This window comes from Brachyhypopomus gauderio, chromosome 11 (assembly GCF_052324685.1).
Source record: "Brachyhypopomus gauderio isolate BG-103 chromosome 11, BGAUD_0.2, whole genome shotgun sequence".
Taxonomy (NCBI): Eukaryota; Metazoa; Chordata; class Actinopteri; order Gymnotiformes; family Hypopomidae; genus Brachyhypopomus; species Brachyhypopomus gauderio.
In genome coordinates, this window is record NC_135221.1 from 15,761,620 (window position 1) to 15,780,673 (window position 19,054).

The 19,054-nt window shown below is 41.0% G+C and overlaps 1 protein-coding gene across 1 annotated transcript in view; it reads left to right on the forward strand.

The window, feature by feature from the left end:
* Positions 1 to 5,240: 5,240 nt before the first annotated feature.
* The window catches only part of ric8a (RIC8 guanine nucleotide exchange factor A), a 22,053-nt gene continuing 8,239 nt past the window's right edge, over positions 5,241 to 19,054 (forward strand). The window contains exon 1 of the mRNA XM_077022311.1: positions 5,241 to 5,477. Within this exon, the coding sequence (XP_076878426.1) occupies positions 5,388 to 5,477 (90 nt within the window). The 5' untranslated portion in view covers positions 5,241 to 5,387. The remainder of the gene's footprint in view (positions 5,478 to 19,054) is intronic.

The following is a 19,054-nucleotide window of genomic DNA, read 5'->3' on the forward strand; positions in this document are numbered from 1 at the left end:
TACATAAAGCTTTTTAAGTGGAACAGAAAGATAGACTTGTGCTGTGTAGACTGCAGTATTGAACACCTACCTGTACATACTGTAATCTTTGCTCCTTGACCTCTCCCTTCTGAGTTGCGGTCAAAGGGTACTCTGTACAGTTGCTTCATCCACATTCTGTTGTGTTTTAGGACACGGTCAATAGTGGAAAGGCTTATTCTGTTGATGCTTTCAAAGTTGACATTGTCGTCAATGATTCTCTGCTGTATTTCACTCAGTGTGATCACATTGTTCTGACGGCCCATGTCAACAAAAAGGGTCTCTTGGTTTGGGTTCAACATAGACCTCCTCCCCCTCCTGATGTGGCAGTCTTGTGATTCTACAAAATATGCCGTTACAAAATATTACATACAGCACTAAGCCTACAAATATCTTAGGAAATTCATGTAATGAAACACCTTTTTATGCAACAGATCTGTATTGAGTCATACTGTAAACATATGTATGAAATGAATAAAGCAATTACCTGTTCTCCTCTCTGAATGTTGGGACTATGGTGGACACGGTGAATCTACTCAGGTTGGGCTGAACTCAAAGTTCTGCTTCCCTCATAGTCAATCCATGGACAAGAACGTGGTCCATGATGGTTACCCGTATTTCATCTGAAATTATAGTTCTTCTTGCCATCCCACCCCTTCTTCCTCCTCTTCCTCCTCTTCCTCCTTCTACCAGGCCTCCTTGTACTGGCTTATATGAGGTTATTCACATCATTAGCCACATGCGTGACCATTTAAGAGTGGCTGTGTTTAAGTTGTGACACTTGTGCTTTATTTGAGTTTCACTTTTGCTACCTGTGCTTACCATTATGCACAACCCAAGTGCATCACAGTGCAAAATGTGTTTTAGTGGGTGAAAATACGTTTACAAACTGTGTCTTAATAGGTGAAAAGTGCTTAAGGTTCTGCCAAAAGGGTGAACCTGTTGTGACTAACTAGGTAAAATGTGCTTATGGTTCTGCCAAATGGATGACACTTTCAATAAATAGGTTTAGGACACTGAGAATTTGGTTCAGACAACAGAGTTTTGTGTTTTAACAATTGAGAAAAACTGTAAATAAAGGAAACTTCAATGACAGGGTCAATTGAGTTTTTCCAGGCGTGAAAAACTGGGTTTGAGGGAAGGGTTCAATCCAGCCTGGAGAACCTCTACAAACCACCATGGTGACTTGCAGTGGTGGATCCTACATGGCATAATAGCAGTCAAAGTCTTGAGTGTCCATATTGTGGCAGCAGGGAAACAGTCTTTCATTGCTTCATGGAACGGCCCGGACTGACGGCCTTGTTTAGTCTCCTAACAACCATTTTCAACCAGTTGTTTTCATAATGGCACTCTTTATTGGTGAGGCTAAATACACACAGAAGAAGAAGGCACAGTGTCAACTCCTTAATTTTATTTATTATTTTTTGGGAGAAGCTAAGATGGCCGTGTGGAGCAGTAAAAGGCGACTGGTTGAGGGCCAGACTGATATCAACACTACTCGTGTTTAAAAGGCTATTAAAGAGTCTGAGTGTCTGTGCATGAATGTGTGTGTGCTTGTATGCCCAGTGGTGGATGGTGCTCTGTCACTAGGGTCTGTCCTCTCTCCCCTTCCTGCACCCAGTTCAGTCCCCCAGGGGGCTGTGGATCCTGGTAGAGAGTACGCTGTGTGCAATTGACTGCTGCTTCTCGCTTGTGTGTGATTGGTACCTGTGTTAAAGTTGTAAAGTGACCTTGGGTATCTTGAAAGGCGCAATATAAATTAAACATTCATTCATAGACCTGGATTAAAATTTTTATTCTGCCATGAATGATTTTACTGCTTTTGGAAATATTTGGAGTGTCAGTAGTGTTTTGTGTGCTGTGATAAATGGGTTAGTGTGGTTTATGTGGGGGTGTGGTTTATGTGGGGGTGTGGTTTATGTTGATTTTCTAAGTTGACTTTTCTTCCCCCGTCCCTAAATATGCTTTTTGTATGATTGTAGATTGTAAATTTGTTACAGGTTAAGTTATTTTGAATAGCTCTCTCTCTCTTTCTCTCTCTCTCTCTCTCTATCTATCTATCTATCTATATCTATCTATCTATCTATCCTTTTCTCTCTCTCTCTCCTGCTCTCTCTCCCTCTCCTCCACTCATATACTCGCGAATACTCCACTCAGTAATCCAGAAGGTAATACTAGAGTAGAGTGTATATTTAGAGTAGGAGTAGAGGGTCTGTTTATAGGAGGAGTAGAGGGTCTGTGTAGAGGAGGAGTAGAGGGTCTGTGTAGAGGGTCTACAGGCCTGATTTAGAGCTACAGGGGCATGAGGCAGTCGTGGTCCAGGATATCTGGCTGTTCACGGCCAATTTCATGGCTGGTTGATCAGACGTGGTGCGACGAGCAGCTGCAGAGCTGCAGCACAAAGCCGTCCCAACACGACACACAACAGCGCCTGACAGGCCGTCCCAACACGACACACAACAGCGCCTGACAGGCCGTCCCAACACGACACACAACAGCGCCTGACAGGCCGTCCCAACACGACACACAACAGCGCCTGACAGGCCGTCCCAACACGGCACACAACAACGCCTGACAGGCCGTCCCAACACGGCACACAACATCGCCTGACAGGCCGTCCCAACACGGCACACAACAGCCGTCCCAACACGGCACACAACAGCGCCTGACAGGCTGCTGTTAACCCTGGCAACTGCACGAGCTAATAATATCAAGGCTGTAAATGTTGCTCATGATAATCAAGCACAAAGAAATTCACCCTGTCCCCCACCTCTGAGAACCGCCCAGACGGGCTTTCCACACAGCTGTAGCAGGCTCACACACCATTTGGCCAAACCTGTATTTCAGACTTTAACAAAACACGCCTGCATTCACTCAACCAAGGCTACTCAGTTTGGGGCAGCTTTTCCAGGAAATGACTACTCAATGTCAGTGGCGTGTTCAGTTTTACAGGAGCTGGGGTTTATGAGGGAGGGGGCGAGAGGCCAGCACGCTCCCCCAGCCCTTTTATGACCGCTTCTGCCATCTGGGTGTTTGTGTGAGTGGGGGAGGCTGGTGAAAATCGCCCATGTGCTAGTGGTCGTTGTCCGTCTCTGCAAAGCCCCTCCGCTCAGCTCAGCTCTCGGTTCAGCAACAGCACAAAGCAACATGTGCCTGAGAAGAAAACTCTGCATTCTAAACACCACATTCCCAAACTGGTGTTACAAACTACATTCTAAACTACATTTTAAACAATGCATCCCAAGTGTGACCATTCTAAACGTGACCATTCTGAGCGTGACCATTCCAAACAAGAGCATTCTACTGTAGTAAATCTGATAATGTAAAGAAGAAATTGTGAATTTTGATCTATTGATTATAGCAAGAATCAGTTTCACATTTTCTCGGAAGTTTGCAATAAAGCTTATCTGTAGCGAGTCAACAAGCCAGCGATTACTACATCCAATGGAGGACGGCTCCCCTTTAGAGTCTTGGTCCTCCCAAGGTTTCTTCCTAATCCCTACCCAGGGAGTTTTTCCTTGCCACTGTCGCCTCTGGCTTGCTCATTAGTGATCTGGACACATGCATTTGTAAAGCTTCTTTGTGAAAAGCACTATATAAATAAATTTGACTTTGATTTACAAACACAGACACACTCAAACACACCCACACACACATGAATGCACGCACAGGCACACATTTTCTCCTGTCTCCTGACGTGGGAACTGCTCTCATATCTGAGGTATGGGTAGATCATCTCTGAGGTTATGCATAGGCGTATAATAGCTGCAAACTCTTATCACTGCCACAGATCAGGTGGTTATCAGTTTGCCTTCTGTCGATGGCTGCGATTTCTCCACCTGCTTGTTCTGCTTGTTGGGAGCAACAGTGGCACCTCAGTCACGTTAGCGAATCAAAACACCATCGCATACTTCACCTCGGCCTGAGTGAGTCCTCCTCCAGGGGACACTCAAGGTTACCCTCATAACCACAACGTATCCTCCCTACAATCTGTGTTCTGTCACACGCAGGGTTTGGGGTGGCACTACGTAAAGGAAACCTTGGCCACCACAGAAATCCAAGCACAAACTGTGGGCCGATGCTACAGTAATGAGTGTTTTACATTATTAATATTCAATACTTCAGTATGTGTTAATGTTAATAATGTTATTAACATTTAATACAATTAATACAAAAACAATTAAATTCAATGGAGAATATCTACTGAATCTACTCGATGTTGGCCTGTGCTGAAGAAGTACAAGTGTAAACTGTAAGAGGAGCTCTAACTGCACTGCCCTCTAGTGGCCACTCTTGGGTGCCTCGTCGGCCTGGCGCTTCATCCTGAGACAGCTGCAAACCCCAGAACATTTCTTTCCAAATCTTTACATAAGCGCGCACGCACACACGCAAACACACACACACACACACACACACACACACACACACACACACACACACACACACACACACACACACACACACATACAAATGCACATTCACCTGTATGCAAATTGCTGTCAGGGAGGGAGCAGCGGTATTATAATGAGAGTCTTTTATCTATTGTACAGTGAGTGTATGACCTCTCGTTCCTGCAGACACGTGGCAGGCAGCACCCTGAAGTTAGAAACGATTAGAAACTTGTAGTTTTGTAAACCAAAATATACTGGAATAAAAATGGAACAATTTAATTTAAAATCTCCTCGTGTCTGAAACAACTATAATAGATAGGAAAACTGCAGTTGAAATATAGGCTACAATTGTTTGGAGAACATGTCGGAATGAGACAAACGACACGCACTGTACAATGGCCACCAGTAGATGGCGGTAACACAGATTCTGTTACTTTTACAAAAATGTTCCCTTGGAAAAAGAAAGTTGATATCTGCTATCTCATTTGAAAATGTTTGTGCTTGTTTTAATAAAGAACTAAATAATGGAATAATGAGCAAAATGTTTGCATTATATATATATAATATATAATATATATTAGTATACTAATATATATATATATTAGTGGGCCGTTAACGGCGTTATCACGAAAACTTAATAAGAAAAAAATCTATTTATATAGTGATCGAATACTTAATAAAAAAAATGTGCAATGCATCAGCAGACTTTTTTCTGCAAACGCAGGGCTGCACTGAACTACATATCCCAAAGATCTAGTTGGCGTAGTATCTACAAAAGCAGAGCAGCACTTTGAACTACAAATCCCAAAGATCTTCGCTGTGAGCGTCGTTCCTCCGCTAATCGCATCATCCCGAGGTTTTGAGGTTGCCGTCTGGCTAAGGATGGGTCTGTGAGTCAGAAGCTATCAAGATATTACTACCCATACATGATTGTGGTCGCGCTGATAACATAGCGGCGCACCCAAAAGCAAAACAGCCATGAAAATGGATTTAAATGTCGTTATAAAGAAGATGGAGACGGGCGAGCAGGATGCTGCATTGACAGCACTACAAACCTACAATCAGGAGGTAAATAACAGAGTGTGTGGTGCGGTGTGAGGTGAAATGTTGTACAAGTATGAGACTGGAAACCAGGAAGCTAAACCTTTTTATTTTTGATAGATGTTTGTCAATATATCAGGTGTGTATTTAGGTGCGTAATGGCATGAGTGTTCAGAGCGCACCTTTACGCGGAGCACCTACAACATCGACACACATATATCATCACACATATGTCATCAAACATATGTCATCAAACACATGTCATCAAACATGTCATCAAACATCAGTCATCAAACATATGTCATCAAACACGTCATCAAACACATGTCATCAAACATATGTCGGAGTTTGTTAGACGCGTATGGCAAGGGAGCGAGAGGCGGATGCGATGTTGATACCGATTCATATTGAATTCATATCGATTCATATTGAATTCATATCGATTCATATTGAATTCATATCGATTCATATTGAATTCAGCGTAAAGAAACCTTTCCACCGCTTCTCTTCTAGTCAGTGTTTCAATGTGCTTTACTTTGCAAACAGTTGTAGCTAATTTGTTATGAGGCGTGTAGTATCTTTATGACTGTGCGGTAAATGACCGCGGTCAAGCTATCCGCGCTTTTGCGATTCATCCGTGCTTTAAATTTTATTGCGCCTATATGCTTGATTTTACGGTATTTCGCTGCTCACCGCATACTAAAGCCTGGTTTATACTTTCGCGAGCGACCGTAGCGCGCGGCTCCGCCCACCTCGCGCGACCCTGCGCGAGCGGTGTAGGCGTTTATACTTTCGCGAACGTCGCGAGCGTCGCTGCAGTGTTCTCCGAAACGATAGGTGGCGATAGGTGGCAGTGGAGAATAAAAAACCCCTGCAAAACCGGTGAAAGAACATTTTTACCTGACCAGAGACCGTATATATACACAAGGCATCAAACATAAATATGGCTTTGCAATGTTGTCCGAAATGATATGTGGTAGTATAAAGAAACACCCCTCAAAAAAATGGGAATGAACATTTACCTGACGCATTTTGATGTTGCTTTGTGTTTCAGGTTTGAAAAGTGGTGGAATTTAGGCTAAAGTACATTAAAATGTTGAAATTACGTTAACAAATACGAGCCTCTTGTAATTCCAGGACGAAACATGAGAGAACGTGAAGACGTTAAGATTGGGCGTTTTGAAAATAAACAACCATAAACTAATGTGATAAAAAATGCGAATTATTTCGATTCATTTCGAGTATATGTATAAATATTTCAATTAATTAAGTTTAACGTGCTGGGAAATATTGAAATGGACCTTTAAAGTGACGTACAAGTGCTTTAATTCCACCTTGTATAGGCGTATGAACCCGGCAAACATGACTTTGTCCATCGCGCTGAAGCGCGGCGCGCGCGCGAAGTTACAAAATTCTAGAGGTGCACGACCTCGCGCCATATATGTAATGCTGCAGCCCGGAGCCCCGGTGGGCGTGGGTAAAGGGCGTATCATGTGTCAATCATTTTCGAATGCAGCCAATCAGATACTAGACTTTCGTTGTCAATCAATTTTTATTAAGCCAATTATCAGCCAGAGTTAGCTGTCAATCATTTTTTAATGCAGCCAATCATCTTAACAGATCTGCCAAAAGAAGGCGGAAACTGCACGGAGAAGCTCTTTAAACAGAAGTATATGCCGCTCTTACACAAAAGTAGATGAATAAAAACATTAGAAGAGCCATGACTTTAGACATTTTAAAATCAAAGTTTAAAATACTTCTCACTTATTTTTCTGGAACGGCACTTTAATGTTTTTTCCTTTATTGCACGTATTGCATCATTTGTACATCATATATATGTGGCGAGTGTAAATTGGTAGCGGAGGGGAGGTGTAAATGGACACAAATTAAGTATTATATCGCGATCGATCGCCAAGTATAAGCGCCTCCGCCGAGCAGAGCGTTGAGGAGCGATTTCGATTGGAGGATCGTGCTCTATTTTTTATTATTCATTTTTTTGCCGATGCTGGTCCAGCGTGTCGCGTGCCACTGATTATGCCTCGGCGTGCCAACGGTGGTCCGCGTGCCATAGGTTGCCGACCCCTGCTGTAGAGCCTTTGAATATTATAACCATTGTCGAAATTAAGCTCAGCAAGTAAAGTAAAAGAAGAACGCGATCACACAGTCTCATTGAAAATGTAGGAGTTAATGAATAAAGTGCACCAACGCAAAACCCGTGACATAATCCAAATAAAGTTTGAAGACTAGTATTGTTTTGATATAATCAAATGACGATGGAGTGTTGGAGTTATCGGACAGAGTTGATCAAATCAGAGTTAATCCAACTCAATGACTCCCGCAAAGATGTAATTAAACTGCCCACGAATTTCTCTTGGCGAAAGATGTACACGGTGAGCATACAATAGCTAGCTCTCCATAATTATCAGGATTAAAAGCAATGCCTGATTATATCAAAACAATACTGGTCTTCAAACTTTATTTGGATTATGTCACGGGTTTTGCGTTGGTGCACTTTATTCATTAACTCCTACATTTTCAATGAGACTGTGTGATCGTGTTCTTCTTTTACTTGCGCTACATTACTGGTCACATCTGAGCTTAATTTCGACAATGGTTATAATATTCAAAGGCTCTACAGCAGGGGTCGGAAACCTATGGCACGCGGGCCACCGTTGGCACGCCGAGGCATAATCAGTGGCACGCGACACGCTGGACCAGCATCAGTTAAAAATTAATAATAAAAAATAGAGCACGATCCTCCAATCGAAATCGCTCCTCAACACTCTGCTCGGCGGAGGCGTTTATACTTTGCGATCGATCGCGATATAATACTTAATTTGTGTCCATTTACACCTCCCCTCCGCTAACAATTTACACTCGCCACATATATGTATGATGTAAATGATGCAATACGTGCAATAAAGGGAAAAAACATTAAAGTGCCCTTCCAGAAAAATAAGTGAGAAGTATTTTAAACTTTTATTTAAAAATGTCTAAAGTCATGGCTCTTCTAATGTTTTTATTCATCTACTTTTGTGTAAGAGCGGCATATACTTCTGTTTAAAGAGCTTCTCCGTGCAGTTTCCGCCTTCTTTTGGCAGATCTGTTAAGATGATTGGCTGCATTAAAAAATGATTGACAGCTAACTCTGGCTGATAATTGGCTTAATAAAAATTGATTGACAACGAAAGTCTAGTATCTGATTGGCTGCATTCGAAAATGATTGACACATGATACGCCCTTTACCCACGCCCACCGGGGCTCCGGCCTGCAGCATTAAGCCTGGTTTATACTTTCGCGAGCGACCGTAGCGCGCGACTCCGCCCACCTCGCGCGACCCTGCGCGAGCGGTGTAGGCGTTTATACTTTCGCGAACGTCGCGAGCGTCGCTGCAGTGTTCTCCGAAACGATAGGTGGCGATAGGTGGCTGTGGAGAATAAAAAACCTCTGCAAAACCGGGGAAAGAACATTTTTACCTGACCAGAGACCGTATATATACACATCAGGCATCAAACGTAAATATGGCTTTGCAGTGTTGTCCGAAACGATATGTGGTAGTATAAAGAAACACCCCTAAAAAAAGGGGAATGAACATTTACCTGACGCATTTTGATGTTGCTTTGTGTTTCAGGTTTGAAAAGTGCTGGAATTTAGGCTAAAGTACATTAAAATGTTGAAATTACGTTAACAAATACGAGCCTCTTGTAATTCCAGGACGAAACATGAGAGAACGTGAAGACGTTAAGATTGGGCGTTTTGAAAATAAACAACCATTAAATAATGTGATAAAAAAGCTAATTATTTCGATTAATATCGAGTATATGTATAAATATTTAACTTAATTAAGTTTAACGTGCTGGGAAATATTGAAATGGACCTTTAAAGTGACGTACAAGTGCTTTAATTCCACCTTATAAAGGTGTATGAACCCGGCAAACTTGACTTTGTCCATCGCGCTGAAGCGCGGCGCGCGCGCGAAGTTACAAAATTCGAGAGGTGCACGACCTCGCGCCGCGACAGCGCGCGAGGCCCTCGCGCACGGGCGGAGCCACAGCGATTACGTCATTTTCGCCGCGCGGACCCTCGCGCCGCTCGCGGCGCGTCGAGTATAAACCAGGCTTTAGGCTGTCTAAGCGCCGAGAAACTCTTTGCTATTATTTAAAGAGCTTTCTCTACATTCATAAATACTTTAGTTGATTTAACTAATTTACTTGCAACATTAAAAACAATTAGAAATGTATTTCAATTGCTTAATAAACACTAAACAAAATAGTTTTAATGTTTGTATTTAGTCTATTGTAGGGCTCGACTACCAGCAATAATGGAGTATTGCAATGCTGCAAATGTTCAGGGCAGGGGGTTACTCCATGACTATACATGTTTTTAATAAATCTAGTCCTTATATTTGTAATGATGTTTAAATGTGTGTTTAATTCTGAGACTGTGGTTTCCTATTTGTCTGAATTTTCCCATAATGCCAAAAAAATCCTACTACCACCCAAGAGTGGGTAGCCTTTGCTTATCCCCGGTGCAAATATAGACATATTCTGCTGTACCATTTTTCAAAAATCCACATTGAAGTCTTAAATGTTGTTAGGGCTTGGATATAAACCTAAATGACATGATTTAAAGCACTCATGTCAAATAGGCTCAATTTCTCAGAAATATCCCATAATGCCAAAACAATTCCACTGCTGCATAAGAGTATACACCCTTAACTGTCATCACAGTAAGTATGAACAGGTTTCACTGTACCATTTCTTCATAAATCCATTTTAGGTTCATAATGCATTTAGGCGAATTAAAGCACTCATGTAAAATATGCTGAATTAGGACATCAATTTCTCAGAAATCTGCCATAATGCCAAAACAATTCCACTGCTGCATGAGAGTATACACCCTTATCTATCATCACAGTAAGTATGAACAGGTTTCACTGTACCATTTCTTCATAAATCCATTTTATCTTCATACCATATTTAGGCGAATTGAAGCACTCATGTCAAATAGGCTGATCAATTTCTCAGACTTTTCCCATAATGCCAAAACAATTCCACTGCTGCATGAGAGTATGAACCCTTAACTATCATCACAGTAAGGATGAACAGGTTTCACTGTATCATTTCCTCATAAATCCATTTTAGGTTCACAAAGCATTTAGGCGAATTAAAACACTCATGTCACATAGGCTGAATTAGGACATCAATTTCTCAGACATTTCCCATAATGCCAAAACATTTCCACTGCTGCATGAGAGTATGAACCCTCAACTATCATCACAGTAATTTTGAACAGGTTTCACTGTACCATTTCTTCATAAATCAATTTTATCTTCATACCATATTTAGGCGAATTGAAGCACTCATGTCAAATTGTCTGAAATAGGACATCAATTTCTCAGAAATCACCCATAATGCCAACACAATTCCACTGCTGCATGAGAGTATACACCCTTATCTATCATCACAGTAAGTATGGACAGGTTTCACTGTACCATTTCTTCATAAATCCATTTTATCTTCATACCATATTTAGGCGAATTGAAGCACTCATGTAAAATTGTCTGAAATAGGACATCAATTTCTCAGAAATCACCCATAATGCCAACACAATTCCACTGCTGCATGAGAGTATACACCCTTATCTATCATCACAGTAAGTATGGACAGGTTTCACTGTACCATTTCTTCATAAATCCATTTTATCTTCATACCACATTTAGGCGAATTTAAGCACTCATGTCAAATAGGTAGAATTAGGACATCAATTTCTCAGAAATCTCCCATAATGCCAAAACAATTCCACTGCTGCATGAGAGTATGAACCCTTTACTATGACCACAGTAAGTATGAACAGGTTTCACTGTACCATTTCTTCATAAATCCATTTTAGGTTCACAATGCATTTAGGCGAATTAAAGCACTCATGTCAAATAGGCTGAATTAGGACATCAATTTCTCAGAAATCTTCCATAATGCCAAAACAATTCCACTGCTGTATAAGAGTATTAACCCTTAGCCATCATCACAGTATGTTTGAACAGGTTTCACTGTACCATTTCCTCATAAATCCATTTTAGGTTCACAAAGCATTTAGGCGAATTAAAACACTCATGTCACATAGGCTGAATTAGGACATCAATTTCCCATAATGCCAAAACAATTCCACTGCTGCATGAGAGTATGAACCCTTTACTATGACCACAGTAAGTATGAACAGGTTTCACTGTACCATTTCTTCATAAATCCATTTTAGGTTCACAATGCATTTAGGCGAATTAAAGCACTCATGTCAAATAGGCTGAATTAGGACATCAATTTCTCAGAAATCTCCCATAATGCCAACACAATTCCACTGCTGTATAAGAGTATGAACCCTTAGCCATCATCACAGTATGTTTGAACAGGTTTCACTGTACCATTTCCTCATAAATCCATTTTAGGTTCACAATGCATTTAGGCTAATTAAAGCGCTCATGTAAAATATGTTGAATTTGGACATCAGTTTTTCAGAAATCTCCCATAATGCCAACACAATTCCACTGCTGGATGAGAGTATGTACCCTTACCTATCATCACATTAAGTTTGGACAGATTTCACTGTACCATATTTTCATAAATCCATTTTAGGTTCATAATGCATTTAGGTGAATTAAAGCACTCATGTCAAATAGCCACTAACTATATAGCTAATAACCTAGCCACTAGGGTGCACACACCAGTGTATTTTAGTGCCGGTCCCAAGCCCGGATAAATAGGGAGGGTTGCGCCAGGAAGGGCTTCCGGTGTAAAAACTGCAGCAAATCAAATGATGCGGATCAAAAATAGATATTCCATACTGGATCGGTCGAGGCCCGGTTTAACAACGACCACCACTGGTGCTGTTGTCCAAAAGGGCATTAGCGGAAATTGGACTACTGTTTGGACAAGGAGGAGGAGGAGAGGGGGGAAGAGGGTCCTGAAGCTGAAGGAGAGGAGGCAGAGCAGGAAGGTGGAGGTTAGAATTGGTACGTTGAATTTGGGCTCTATGACAAAGGGAGAGAGCTAGCTGATGCGATGGAGAGGAGGAAGATAGATATACTGTGTGTACAGGAGACCAAGTGGAAGGGGAGCAAGGCCAGGAGCATTGGTGTTGGCTTCAAACTCTTCTATCATGGTGTAGACAGGAAGAGAAATGGAGTAGGGGTAATCCTGAAGGATGAGTTTAGTAAGAGTGGAGGTAAAGAGAGTAAGTGACAGGGTGATCTGTGTAAAGTTAGCGATTGATTGGGTGATGATGAATGTCATCAGTGGTTATGCTCCTCAGGTAGGTTGTGATGTGGAGGAGAAAAATTCTCCTGGAGAGAGTTAGATTAAGTTGTTTTGCAGGTTCCTAAAGAAGAGAGAGTGGGTATTGGAGCAGATTTAAATGGACATGGTGGAGGGAACAGTGGTGATGAGGAGGTGTTGGGTAGATATGGTGTTAATGAAAGGAATATGGAAGGACAGATGGTGGTAGATTTTGCTAAAAGGATAAAGATGGCTGTAGTTAACACTTACTTTAAGAAAAAGGAAGAGCACAGGGTAACGTATAGGAGTGGGGGAAGATGCACACAGGTCGACTATATCCTCTGTAGGAGACAAAACCTGAAAGAAGTTAGTGATTGCAAGGTGTTACCAGGGGAGAGTGTAGCTAAACAGCATAGGATGGTGATATGTAGGATGGTTTTGGAGGTGAAGAAGAGGAAGAGAGTGAGAGTGGAACCTAAAATCAGGTGGTGGAAGTTAAAGGATGAGGACTGTGGTGTAAAATTCAGGGAGGGGGTGAGGCAGGTACTGGGTAATGGTGGTGGTGTTCTGGATACCTGGGATGAGACTTCAAATGCAGTGAGGGATGTGGCTAGGAAGGTACTTGGTGTGACCTCAAGTCAGAGGAAGATAGACAAGGAGTTGTGGTGGTGGAATGAGGAAGTTCAGGAAAGTTTGAGAGGAAAGCGGTTGGCTAAAAAGAATTGGGATTTTCAGCGAGATGAGGAAAGTAGACAGAGGTACAAGGAGATGTGTCGTAAGGCAAAGAGAGCAGTGGCAGAAGCTAAAGAGAAGGCATATAGCAAGCTGTATGAGAAGTTGGACACTAAGGAAGGGGCAAAGGGTCTGTACAGATTGGCCAGACAGAGAAACCGTGATGGGCAGGATGTGCAGCAGGTTATGATGATAAAGGATAAAGGTGGAAATGTGTTGTGTGGTGAGGAGAGTGTCTTGGGAAGGTGGAAGGAATATTTTGAGGAACTGATGAATCAAGAGAATGAAAGGGAAAGAAGGTTAGAAGAGGTAGAGGTTGTGAATTAGGAAGTGCCCCAGATGAGCAAGGAGGAAGTAAGGGCTACAATTCGGAGAATGAAGTGTGGTAAGGCAGTTGGACCGGATGATATTCCAGTGGAGGTATGGAAATGTTTGGGAGAGACAGCAGTGGAGTTTTTGACTGGGTTATTTAACAGAATCTTGGAAGTTCAGAAGATGCCTGAGGAGTGGAGACGAAGCATAATGGTGCCGATTTTCAAGAATAAGGGCGACGTTCAGAGCTCTAGTAATTGCAGGGGAATAAAGTTGATCAGTCAACAGTGGGAAAGAGTATTGGAAGCTAGGCTTAGAGGAGAGGTAGAGATCTGTGAGCAGCAGTATGGTTTCATGCCAGCTAAGTGCACCACAGATGCTATGTTTGTTTTGAGAGTGTTAATGGAGAAGTATAGGGAAGGACAGAAGGAGTTACATTGTGTGTTTGTTGATAGAGTACCGAGACAGGAACTGTGGTATTGTATGAGGAAGTCAGGAGTAGAAGAAAAGTATGTGAGGGTGGTGCAGGATATGTATGAGAACAGTGTGACAGCAGTGAGATGTGCAGTAGGAATGACAGACGGGTTTAAAGTGGGGTAGGACTACATCAGAGATCAGCCCTGAGTCCCTTTCTGTTCGCAATTGTCATGGACAGACTGACGGACGAGGTTAGGCAGGAGTCCCCTTGGACTATGACGTTTGCTGATGACATTGTGATCTGTAGTGAGAGTAGGGAGCAGGTGGAGGTGAGCTTGGAAAGATGGAGATATGCTTTGGAGAGCAGGGGAATGAAAGTGAGCAGGAGTAAAACAGAGTACATGTGTGTGAATGAGAGGGCAGACGGTGGACAGGTCCAGTTACAAGGAGTTGATTTGGTGAAGGTTGACGTGTTTACCTATTTAGGGTCAAGGGTACAGAGTAATGGAGGAAGTGAAAGAGAGGTAAAGAGGAGAGTGCAGGCAGGGTAGTGTAGAGTGTCTGGGGTGATCTGTGATAGAAGGGTGTCGGCTAGAATGAAAGGAAAGATCTATAGGACAGTAGTGAGACCTCCTATGTTGTATGGACTGGAGACAGTGGCACTGACAAAGAGACAGGTGAGGGAGATGGAGGTGTCTGAGATGAAGATGTTGAGATTCTCATTTGGAGTGACGAGGAAGGATAGGATCAGAAATTAGAGGATCAGCACATGTAGCATGCTTTGAAGATAAAGTTAGAGAAGCGAGATTGAGATGGTTTGAACATGTACAGAGGAGGGAGGAGAGGTATATTGGTAGGAGGGTCTTGAGGATGGAACTTCCAGGCAAGAGGAGGAGAGGTAGAACTAAGAGGAGGTTTATGGATGCAGTGGTAGAGGATATGAGAGTGGCTGGTGTGTCAGTGGAGGACACTCAAGACAGGGCCAGATGGAGGAGTTTGACCCGCTGTGGCGACCCCTAAACAGGAATGGCCGAAAGACGAAGAAGAAGAAGAAGAAAAAGTTAAAATTACAAGAAGTCAAGAAATTACCCCTGACCATTCCACCCCAGTGGAATTGTTTTTGGCATTATGGGAGATTTTTGAGAAATTGATTTCCTAATTCAGCCTATCTGACATGAGTGCTTTAATTCGCCTAAATGCAGAATGAACCTAAAATGGATTTATGAGGTAATGGTACAGTGAAATCTGTCCAAACTTACTGTGATGATAGTTAAAGATTCATACTATCATGCAGCAGTGGAATTGTGTTGGGATGTCTGAGAAATGTCTGAGAAATTCATGCCCCAATTCAGCCTATTTGACATGAGTGCTTTAATTCGCCTAAATGTGGTATGAAGATAAAATGGATGTATCAAGAAATGGTACAGTGAAACCTATTCATACTTACTGTGATGACAGGTAAGGGTTCATACTCTCATACAGCAGTGGAATTGTTTTGGCATTATGGCAGATTTCTGAGAAATTGATGTCCTAATTCAGCCTATGTGACATGAGTGTTTTAATTCGCCTAAATGCTTTGTAAACCTAAAATGGATTTATGAGGAAATGATACAGTGAAACCTGTTCATCCTCACTGTGATGATAGTTAAGGGTTCATACTCTCACCCAGCAGTGGAATTGTTTTGGCATTATGGCAGATTTCTGAGAAATTGATGTCCTAATTCAGCCTATTTTACACGAGTGCTTTAATTTGCCTAAATGCATTATGAACCTAAAATGGATTTATGAAGAAATGGTACAGTGAAACCTGTTCATACTTACTGTGATGATAGTTAAGGGTGTATACTCTCATGCAGCAGTGGAATTGTTTTGGCATTATGGCAGATTTCTGAGAAATTGATGTCCTAATTCAGCCTATTTGACATGAGTGCTTCAATTCGCCTAAATGTGGTATGAAGATAAAATGGATTTATGAAGAAATGGTACAGTGAAACCTGTTCATACTTACTGTGATGACAGGTAAGGGTGTATACTCTTATGGAGCAGTGGAATTGTGTTGGCATTATGGGAGATTTCTGAGAAATTGATGTCCTAATTCAGCCTATGTAACATGAGTGCTTTAATTCGCCTAAATGTGGTATGAAGATAAAATAGATTTATGAGGAAATGGTACAGTGAAACCTGTTCATACTTACTGTGATGTTAGTTAAGGGTGTATTCTCTCATGCAGCAGTGGAATTGTGTTGGCATTATGGGTGATTTCTGAGAAATTGATGTCCTAATTCAGCCTACTTTACATGAGTGCTTAAATTTGCCTAAATGCATTATGAACCTAAAATGGATTTATGAAGAAATGGTACAGTGAAACCTGTTCATACTTACTGTGATGATAGATAAGGGTGTATACTCTCATGCAGCAGTGGAATTGTGTTGGCATTATGGGTGATTTCTGAGAAATTTATGTCCTAATTCAGCCTATTTGACATGAGTGCTTCAATTCGCCTAAATATGGTATGAAGATAAAATTGATTTATGAAGAAATGGTACAGTGAAACCTGTTCATACTTACTGTGATGATAGATAAGGGTGTATACTCTCATGCAGCAGTGGAATTGTGTTGGCATTATGGGTGATTTCTGAGAAATTTATGTCCTAATTCAGCCTATTTGACATGAGTGCTACAATTCGCCTAAATGTGGTATGAAGATAAAATGGATTTATGAAGAAATGGTACAGTGAAACCTGTTCATACTTACTGTGATGACAGGTAAGGGTGTATACTCTTATGGAGCAGTGGAATTGTGTTGGCATTATGGGAGATTTCTGAGAAATTGATGTCCTAATTCAGCCTATTTGACATGAGTGCTTCAATTCGCCTAAATGTGGTATGAAGATAAAATGGATTTATGAAGAAATGGTACAGTGAAACCTGTTCATACTTACTGTGATGATAGATAAGGGTGTATACTCTCATGCAGCAGTGGAATTGTGTTGGCATTATGGGTGATTTCTGAGAAATTGATGTCCTAATTCAGCTTATTTGACATGAGTGCTTAAATTCGCCTAAATGTGGTATGAACCTAAAATGGATTTATGAAGAAATGGTACAGTGAAACCTGTTCATACTTACTGTGATGATAGTTAAGGGTGTATACTCTCATGCAGCAGTGGAATTGTTTTGGCATTATGGCAGATTTCTGAGAAATTGATGTCCTAATTCAGCCTATTTGACATGAGTGCTTCAATTCGCCTAAATGTGGTATGAAGATAAAATGGATTTATGAAGAAATGGTACAGTGAAACCTGTTCATACTTACTGTGATGACAGGTAAGGGTGTATACTCTTATGGAGCAGTGGAATTGTGTTGGCATTATGGGAGATTTCTGAGAAATTGATGTCCTAATTCAGCCTATTTTACATGAGTGCTTTAATTTGCCTAAATGCATTATGAACCTAAAATGGATTTATGAAGAAATGGTACAGTGAAACCTGTTTATACTTACTGTGATGATAGATAAGGGTGTATACTCTCATGCAGCAGTGGAATTGTATTGGCATTATGGGTGATTTCTGAGAAATTGATGTCCTAATTCAGCCTATTTTACATGAGTGCTTCAATTCGCCTAAATATGGTATGAAGATAAAATTGATTTATGAAGAAATGGTACAGTGAAACCTGTTCATACTTACTGTGATGATAGATAAGGGAGTATACTCTCATGCAGCAGTGGAATTGTGTTGGCATTATGGGTGATTTCTGAGAAATTGATGTCCTAATTCAGCCTATTTGACATGAGTGCTTCAATTCGCCTAAATGTGGTATGAAGATAAAATGGATTTATGAAGAAATGGTACTGTGAAACCTGTTCATACTTACTGTGATGACAGGTAAGGGTGTATACTCTTATGCAGCAGTGGAATTGTTTTGGCATTATGGGATATTTCTGAGAAATTGAGCCTATTTGACATGAGTGCTTTAAATCATGTCATTTAAGTTTATCTCCAAGCCCTAACAACATTTAAGACTTCAATGTGGATTTTTGAAAAATGGTACAGCAGAATATGTCTATATTTGCACCGGGGATAAGCAAAGGCTACCCACTCTTGGGTGGTAGTAGGATTTTTTGGGCATTATGGGAAAATTCAGACAAATAGGAAACCACAGTCTCAGAATTAAACAAACATTTAAACATCATTACAAATATAAGGACTAGATTTATAAAAAACATGTATAGTCATGGAGTTATCCCTGCCCTGAACATTTGCAGCATTGCAATACTCCATTATTGCTGGTAGTCGAGCCCTACAATAGACTAAATACAAACATTAAAACTATTTTGTTCAGTGTTTATTAAGCAATTGAAATACATTTCTAATTGTGTTTAATGTTGCAAGTAAATTAGTTAAATCAAGTAAAGTATTTATGAATGTAGAGAAAGCGCTTTAAATAATAGCAAAGAGTTTCTCTGCGCTTAGACAGCCTTAGTATGCGGTGAGCAGCAAAATACCGTAAAATCAAGCATATAGGCGCAATCAAATTTAAAGCACGGATGAATCGCAAAAGCGCGGATAGCTTGACCGCGGTTATAAATGACTGGATGTCTCTTGGCCTTTGAATGTCTTGTACAGGCTGTTCTGTATTTATTTTTCGTCTAGACATTTCAGGAAATCTTTGTACATTTTTTTCACATCTACAAGGTGGCTGCTTAGTTTTTTTAGAACAAAAAATGAACGCGGTGGTTGCCCTCTGATCCTCGGATACTGCAATACTAAACACTAAACTGAATTTTTTTAGAGGTTTATAATATAAGAATGCCCTTCTTATGATGTGATATTGTTTATTGAAATAATTAATAGTTTTTTTTATTCATGTT